This window comes from Tupaia chinensis, unplaced genomic scaffold, assembly GCF_000334495.1.
Source record: "Tupaia chinensis unplaced genomic scaffold, TupChi_1.0 Scaffold148012_1, whole genome shotgun sequence".
NCBI classification, from domain to species: Eukaryota; Metazoa; Chordata; class Mammalia; order Scandentia; family Tupaiidae; genus Tupaia; species Tupaia belangeri.
The window spans coordinates 482,705-491,626 of NW_006207862.1; the positions used below are offsets into that span (position 1 = coordinate 482,705).

Here is an 8,922-nt window from a genome sequence, read left to right on the forward strand (position 1 = left end):
GGGGGGGGTGATTTCTCGCTTTCTGTCTGTCTCTCTCTTGTCTTTCTGGCGAGCACATGCGCCCAATAGCAAAAACCTCTCCAAAAAGAAATCCTCCACACAGGACCCAACATTATATCAGGATATAGATACATACTTTTTAATTTTTAAATAATTATTATTTTTTAAATAATTATTTTATTTAACTTTATTTATTTATTTTTAATTTGACCAGAGATGGACGGGGGGCGGGGAGTGTGTGTGGGGGGAGGACGAGAAAGCAAGCTGCCATGTCTGGGACTTGAACCATGGTCGGCCATGTGGAAGTCCAGTGCCCTTAACCACCAGGTCACCTGCTGGCCCAAATACTTTTTTTTTAATAAAAATTTCTCTTTTTCTTCTTTTTTTTAAAAAACATTATTTATTTATTTGTTTTGACCAGAGAGTGACAGAGCCAGAGAGAGAGAGAAAGTAAGAAAACAAGCCACCAGGTCCAGGACTCAAACTGCTGTTGGCTGTGTGGGAGTCCAGCACCTTTAACCACCTTGCCACCTGCCGTCCCCTGGATTAATACTTTTTAAAAATACTTTTTTTTAAAAAAAAAATTATGTTTATATGTTGTGATTTTCAAGCCACCATGTCCAGGACTCAAACCACAGTTTGGCTATGTGTGAATCCAGTGCCTTAACCACCCCACCACCTCCTGACCTCCCCCCATTTTTTTTAGTTTATGCTATAGGGTTTATGCACTTGCAAGAGAGAAAGAGAGAGATGGAAAATGAGAGATCACCCCCGGCAAACAGGAATGGCCACACTGAAATCCCTTCTCCTCCATTCTCTTCTTGGGATTTTGGGCAGTTACGCCCATGTGCCTGGTATGATTTTCCATCCACCAGGTCTGGGACTTAAACTGCACAGCTGGCCATGTGGGATCCAGCACCTTAACCTCCACACCACCTGCTGGCTAAGAATAACATTTTTTTTATAATTATTTTACTTAACTTTATTTTAATTTGACCAGAGAGGGCCAGAGAGAGAAAAAGAGCAAGAGAGAGAGAAAGCAAGCCACCAGGTCCAAAACTTGAACCTCAGTTGTCCACTTAGGAGTCTGGCGCCTTTAACCACCAGGCCACCTGCCAGTCCCATATTCTTTTGAAGAATTATTTATTTAATTTTATTTCTTCATTTATTTTAATTTGACCAGAGAGAGGCACATTCAGAGAAAGAAGGAAAGTGAGAAAGCAAGCCACAGGTCCAGGACTTGAACCATGGTCGCCCATGTGGGAGTGTCCAGTGCCTTAACCACTACACCACCTTCTGGTCCTTAACAGTTTTGTTTTGTTTTGCTTTAGTTTTTTGCTCTCCAGAGAGAGGAAAAGTGAGAAATCACCCCCTGGGAGCATGACTACATCACAATCCCTTCTCCATTCACTTCCTGGGATTTTGGGTATACATACACACACACCTGGTATGATTTTGAAGCCACTTGTTCAAGACTCAAACCATGGTCAGCCATGTGGAGTCCAGCACCTTAACTACCACATCACCTGCTGGCCCCAGATTAACACTTTTGACAGTTAAATTCATACAGCAAGGGGACGCTTTTTCCCAGGACCTTGGGCTTTGTGGGGCAAACCCAGCCATTTCTTGCCAGTTTTGGAACTGAAGCCCCTGAAATGACATTGGAGAAAAGCAGTTGTGATCAGTCCGTGATCCTGTGGAGGAAGGCACAGTCCTTAAAAGGGTATACATAATTATAGAGCCCAGAGAGCCAGTATTCAAGTTCTGAGTAAAAACCCTATGCAGGAGAAAGGGGGACATGGAGGGCAGAAGTTTGAACTATAATTAGTGCTAAGAGTAACATAGCTGGGAGAGGGAGGGGAGTACAGCCGGCAACTATTTTGAGCACAGCTCCGATTGACGGGACACGTGTGCTGGACTGTACTGATCCCAGGGCCAAGTTGCCTGCCTGTGGTGTGTGGTGTGTGGTGTGGGGGGGAGGCCTGGGGCAGCAGGAGCAGGACAGCCGGACAAGCAGGCCGGACGGGGTACCAGCACCTTGACTTCTCTCCCTGGGACATTGTCCAAACTCCGGAGGCCATAAGCCAAGCTGAGTGATGGGTGCTGAGGAAGAGGTGCTGGTCACACTATCAGGGGGAGCCCCCTGGGGCTTCCGACTTCAAGGGGGGGCCGAGCAGAGGAAACCCTTACAGGTGTCCAAGGTAAGGGAGAGCCCCTGAACTGAAGTTTCAGGGAAGGGGAAATCCAAGGGAAACTGGGAAGAGTCATGTGATGGTCTAAGGGAGGAGGGAGGCTGTGGAGAAAAGGGGAGTGGGGAAGTGGACAAGGACTCACACTCAAGTCCGGTGGAGGGGTAGTATCTGACCACAGGATTCTCGTAGAGGCTATTAGGGAATTCCTGGTTTCCAGGGGCCAGGGAAGAGAGAAACAGAAGGCACTGCTTAAGTTTCCTGCAGCATCACGGTAAAGGCCCAGGTCTGGTCATCCAGTCTTTGCTCTCCTAAAGTGGGCCTCTACTCCAAACTCCAGGAATGCAGGGGTTTGCATCCTCTCACTAAAGTGATATGTGATGAGCTGAGACTCTCATCCAACCCTGCCCTGCCCTGCCCTGCCCTGCCCTGCCCTGCCCTGCCTTGCCTTGCCTTCAGTGTTCCTCTTTGCCTAACTCAGATCCTTTCTCTCATTATACAAGACTGTTTTTAAGTTCTAAGAAGGTTATTGCAAGATCTGGCCTGTCAGATGAAGTCATTATCCTTTGGGTTTCCCCTGCAAACTTAGTTTTCTGAACTGTAAAATGTGGCTGATAATAGTACCTCCTTCATGGAACCATTCTAAGGATGAAATGAGATAATACATGCAGCACAGAATCTAACACTCGGTAAGAATTCAATAAATGGTAGCCACCTGCTATTATTACCTTAACATCTGTATGTGTGTATACATGATGTACAAATATGCCATCAAAATCTCTCAGAACCCAGCTGGACTCCCTCTATCTGGAAAACTGTTCCGAAATCTTAACTGTGTAATGGCACCTGGGATTCGAATGTCTAGAAGATTAACTACTGGCCAGTATGGATATTGCCCTTGGAGGAAAATCTTGGATGATCTAACTATCATTTCTAATAGCTCATTATGCAGTTTTCCCCAAGCCTCTATGGTTCAGTATTTATCCTACCTCACATTGTACAAGGAATTACTGCCTCCAATCTGCATGCTCTTCTCTCTAGAAGGGCTCCCTCAACCGTGGCCACATGCACCCCACACTCTTCTTACTCGGCAAAGTAAAATCCTCTCATATAAATCTTTCCTGTCCTTTCCTTTCAATTCACTCCCTTTGGAGCCCTCCCTCACTTACAATCTCTCCCCAACATCTCAGATTCGAAGACGGAGCCAGGCTGGCAGAGCAGGACTCCGAGAGAGGGACCAGCTCTTGGCAATCAATGGGGTCTCTTGCACCAGCTTTTCTCACGCCAGTGCCATGAGCCTCATTGATGCCTCAGGGAATCAGCTTGTCCTCAGCGTACGGAGGTATGGACTCCTCTCCTCTTCTCCTAGTCCAGGGCTCTCATTGCCTGCATCAGCTCTGTGTCTTACTGGCCTAGCTTCAGCAACTAACAAGTAATTATTTCTGCCGTGTACTTGTAATGGAGTGTAGATGCTTGTGTATGCCTCCTGAATGACTTGAATGTATCTGCAAATAAAGGATGGAGGTGTCAGATGAGTATTTGAGTGCTGGGCCTACTTCAACCCCTGGCCTGTCTACTCCTCACATCTTTCTCTAAGCCCATTTCCACTTACAACCCTCTAAGCACATTTGTGTCCCAGTTTGTCTTCAGATGTTCATTCTTCCTAGTCTGCCCATTCCAACTGCATGCCAGCCCCGTCTCTCTGTGTTACCTCCTCCCTCCACCCCCTCTAGATCTCTCTAGCTGTCAGTCACTTAGCCTATCTCTCCATTTCTGTCTTCTTTCCTGTCCAGGGTAGCAGATGAGGGGCCTGTACGATCTCCATCCCCTGGTGAGCTTCAGGTACTATCACCTTTATCTCCGCTGAGTCCTGAGCCTCCTGGTGCTCCAGTTTCCCAGCCTCTCCAGCCTGGAAGTCTTCGCTCACCTCCTGACAGTGAAGCTTACTATGGAGAGACAGACAGTGATGCTGATGGCCCTGCCACCCACGAGAAGCCCCGCCGAACCCGCCGCCGAGGCCCCACAAGGCCAACTCCTCCAGGAGCCCCACCGGATGAGGTCTACCTGTCTGACAGCCCTGCAGAGCCAGCACCTGCCATCCATAGCCCTCCCAGCCAGGGTGACAGCCGTGTGAGCTCCCCATCTTGGGAGGACAGGACAGCTCTTCAGCCACCCCCAGCTGAGGCCCTGTTGCTACCCCACGGCCCCCTCCGTCCTGGTCCACATCTCATTCCTATGGTGGGACCTGTTCCCCATCCTGTGGCAGAAGATCTTACTACCACCTACACACAGAAGGCCAAGCAAGCCAGTGAGTTCCTGAAACCCCTTTCCCCAGCCAGGATCCTTCAATCTGAGCCCTAAATCTACCCCTTTATAACCATACATTCCACCTACCTTATGCCTCTTGGATACAGTCTTGGGGACAAAGTAGAGAAGAGTGATGAATAGAAGGGGAGAATAATTATTTTTGCTGTTTGAACCAGTGTGCAAAATGGTACAGGTGGTTCAGTCCAATGCAGGAACAGAAGTAGGGAAGGAAAGGCTGCTTTCCACACGAATACACTATAGGGTTTGCCGGTGGTTGTTGGTGTTATTTTGCTAGGTGTCAGGCTAGGTTAGAGTACAGACACCACACAGGGGAATAACTGGAAGTGGTGCAAGGCTAGAGGGGGTCTTTAGTGTTCATTGCAGGCATAGTCTCAATTGAATTTTAAGTTCAGTAAGAATTCCTGGGGGGAATGGGAGGTTTTGGAATGGTCATGAAATTTCTAGGAAGTGGCAGAGGGAAGGATCTTTGGCTCTTTATCTCAGGCAAGAATGTAGGCCTGGACAGAAAAAGCCAGTTCCACTTATCTCAAGCTCTTTGCTATTTTTGATGTGAGCTACAGAACAAAGTCTAAGCGTGAACTTTCTCCCTGCACTGTGCCTCCTGTGCCTCTTCCACAAAGACCTTTCTTGTCCCTCTGAAATCTCAGGATTCCTTCTCTAGTTCTCATCTCCCCCCCCCCCTCCTACCCCCACCATTTTGATTCCTAATCTATAGAATTTTGTGTCTCTGAGTCTGGAAAAGAGGCTAAAGACATGACAGTTCAGTATCTGACATCTCCGAGAAAGTTCAGCATCCCACAAAGAAATTCCAGATGCATCCCAGGATCCCATGATAACCCCCAATTCTCATTTTGGAACCCTCTCCCTTCCCATTATGCTGGGTGAGACTGTAGTGGCTCAGTGATATTTTTAGCCAAGCAGACCTCATTGTCCAATGGGGTGAGGAGGGGGGAAGGGGAGACAGGTGCCCACGTCTATCACACTGGGGCTTGTGGAGCAGCCAAGAGAAGGGAAGGGGGCTGGGCTCCAAAAATAGAACAGTGAGCTCATGCCACTGCCAGCTCAGGGACAAGACAAAGGGGCTTTAAAAGGTGTGGGGGGTGGCTCAAGCTGGTCCTGCTCCAGCCAACACTGCCTTTCTCGGCATGGAGAACTTTGAGCCCATCAGCCAAGAGCCCTTCAGCCAAACCAACTGCGACAAAGCCCCAGACCCAGTTCCTGAACTCCAAGACCCATTCTATGCAGGTACTACTGTCCTATATCCTAGAAAGTTCTGGAATCTTAAGTGGAGGGGAATACGTCAACAGTTTAGGAAGGGGAGTTTTTGGAAAAGGTCTTACGCTCTAGACCCCTCTTTCTTTTTGCTGTCCTCTTCCTCTTTTTCTCAGGAGAGTTTCATTGCCTCTTTTGCAGGATGGATTTATGCTATGGCCACATGTCAAAATGGTTTGTGAACTCATGAGCTGTTGAAAACTCATGGGAACAGTTATGTCTGTGGGAGAGAGGTGTGAGTATATTATGAAAACATGAAGGCATGCATGTGTGAGATTGTGGGAGAAGGTGTGTGTGAACAGGAAAATGCCTTAATAAGTATTCAGCTAGTGTCAAGAAAGCTTTAATAGCATTGGTTAGTCATAGTGGGCCTTAACAATGTGTTAAGTGCTAAATTTACCAATATTATCTCACAAAATCTTCATAGCAACCCTATGAAGTAGCCATTATAATCCTCATTTACAGATGAGGAAACTGAACTTCAATAAGTTGAAGTAACTCTCCCAGTTACCAAAAACCTCAGCTGAACTCTGACTCCAGTACCTGTTCTGTCATCCACTGTACTATTCTTTGGTATAAACGTTGGGCAAGAGGAATGAGAGCCTTAATTAGAAAGGAGCTTGGTATCTTGAGTGGAAAGTAGGTGGAATTTCAGGAATTTTTTTCAGGAGGAACTGGAGACCATGGACAGAGTGTATCATGTTCTAGGTGGGATCCTAGCAGTGAGGCAGCCTCTTTCATTTCCTGGCCCCACCTCCCTGGGCCCCATATAGACCTGCTCTGGTTCCCATAGTCTTTGTGTGCCTGCCTGGTAGTCCTTGCCTGAGCTCTCTACCTGGAAGGCTTGGAAAATAGGAGGCAGCCCTGCCTACTCCACTCCTATCCCCAGCTTGGGGAAAAGGAGAATGTATTTAGCTGGTGACCTGGAGTTATCCTAAAGACTTGGAGGGTTGTCTTGAAGAGCAGCACTCCAACTTTTCCTACATCTTGGATCCAAGACTATCCCAGCTGTAAGTAGTACGGGTATGAAGCACAGAGTGGTCTGGGGAAGGCCAAATCAATTCTCAAATTTTGTCCAACTGTTAGTAACAGGGGGGAACCCTTGGAAGATGGACCACCTGGAACATGTAGGTTATGAATATATTTGAGTAACTATGTTTTTGTATTGGCAGATGTGTCTTTATATATGTGTATATGAACTGAGATGTATGTAAGCTGGGGCATATGTGAATGAAAGAGAAGAATACATAGGAGAAAATATGCCCACATCTGGCTTTCAGTAGACCAATGTTTTTGTTTTGTTTAGAGAGATTTTTGCTATAGAGCATGTGTGTTTGCCGGAAAGTCAGAGAGACACAGAGAGACAGAAAGCGAGAAATCACTCCCCAGGAGGATGGCCACACCACAGTCCCTTCTTCTCCATTCTCCTCTCAGGACTTTGGGCACACATGTACATGTGCCCAGTGTGAGTTTTAAGTTACCAGGTCCAGGATTTGAACTGCAGTTGACTATATGGGAGTCCAGCAACATAACCATTATGCCACCATCTGGTCCCCCAATTTTTTTAATAGACCATTTTTAAAAAAATAATAATTTTATTTAAATTTGACCAGAGAGAGAGAAAAAACAAGCCTCCAGGTCTGGGACTTGAACTGCAGTCGGCCATGTGGGGGTCCAGCACTTTAACCACCACACGACCCGCTGGCCCCTAGCCCAATTTTTTTAAAAATAATTTTTTTCTTTATTTATGACAGAGCATATACATGAGAGTGATTGAGTGATTAAGTGAGTGAGAGGGAGAGAGATGAGTACCCTCCATAGGAACTGGTCATACTGCAGTCATCTTCTCTAGTCCTCTAGCTCATCAGATTTGGGGCATTCATGAGTATGCTTTGTATATTTTAGGCTGACTGGGCTGGGGATTCGAACTGTGGTCACGTGTGGGATCTGGCTTCTCTTTGGGCAGTACATTAACTGCTGTGCCACAGAGCTGGCCCTTGACTGATACTCTTGTTGAAATGGTGTGATGGTTATTGCTATAAAAGTTTATAATGTAACTGCATGAAGGAGTTGAACTGTGAATGAAGCTCCTCATTGTTAAGGGTTCTTTGCATCCTTGTTATTATAGAGGGAAGGAATAAGAAGGGATAACTTTGTGAGAACCCTCCTAACATGATTTCCATGGTGGGAGAAGTGTTCCTTTTCATCTTTTTTCTCCCCAAGACTGGCTTCACTCCTTGACTGCCAGGGAGAATGACACCTCCCTTCACCCTCATAGGAATGGGAGGCGGGTGAGGAATGTGTGTGGGTGGATAAGTGCACATTTCTGTGAAGACAGGAGCAGAATAGCAGAAGGAAAGGACAGAAGAGCTATGGTCAGGGCAGTGTCAGGGCGGACAACTGAACTCTGCCTTCCCAACAACTGTCCTTGGTTTCACCTTTTACCTCCACTCTGCCCAAGTTAGAGGACTTTGCCACAGGCAGGAGACATGGTGGGTTGGGTCTGTGAAAGGAGAGGAGGTGGGAGGCCTGAAAGAGCAGGCTGAAGGGCAGGGGGGGTGAAAGCCTTGGGGAACAACTAGGAGAAGCTGAGGGGAAGCTCCACTGACCATTCTCTCTTGGTCTCCTCAGAACTACAACGTGCAGAGAGTCTCCAAGAGAAGAGTGTGAAGGAGGCCAAGACCAAATGCAGGACGATTGCATCTCTACTAACTGCAGCCCCCAACCCCCACTCCAAGGGCGTGCTGATGTTTAAGAAACGGCGGCAGAGAGCCAAGAAGTATACCCTAGTGAGCTTTGGAGCTGCGGCTGGGACAGGTGCGGAAGAGGAGGACGGCGTCCCCCCAACCAGCGAGTCCGAGCTGGACGAAGAGGCCTTCTCTGACGCCCGCAGTCTCACCAATCAGTCGGACTGGGACAGCCCCTATCTGGACATGGAGCTGGCCAGGGTGGGCTCAGGAGCAGCAGAGGGCCACGGGCCCAGGCTGGGAGGGCAGCTGAGCGAGGTCTCTGGGCGAGGGGTCCAGCTCTTTGAACAGCAGCGCCAGCGCGCAGCCTCCAGCACCCAGGAGCAGGCTCCAGTTGGCCCAGCAGCCACGCTCAATGGGCAGGGCCTGCAGTCCCCCCCTCGGGC

At 48.0% G+C, this 8,922-nt stretch overlaps 1 protein-coding gene across 2 annotated transcripts in view; it reads left to right on the plus strand.

Annotated features, from left to right (window-relative positions):
- The first annotated feature begins 1,579 nt into the window (after positions 1-1,579).
- SYNPO2L (synaptopodin 2 like) overlaps positions 1,580-8,922 on the plus strand; it is an 11,536-nt gene continuing 4,193 nt past the window's right edge. The window contains exons 1-4 of one of the 2 annotated variants that reach the window (XM_006170044.3): positions 1,580-2,201; positions 3,380-3,531; positions 3,983-4,497; positions 8,421-8,863. In XM_006170044.3, coding sequence (XP_006170106.1) covers positions 2,097-2,201; positions 3,380-3,531; positions 3,983-4,497; positions 8,421-8,863 — 1,215 coding nt within the window. In that variant the 5' untranslated portion in view covers positions 1,580-2,096. Of the gene's footprint in view, positions 2,202-3,379; positions 3,532-3,982; positions 4,498-5,498; positions 5,763-8,420; positions 8,864-8,922 lie in introns of those variants that run through there. The other variant, XM_006170046.3, reaches the window with a different exon arrangement.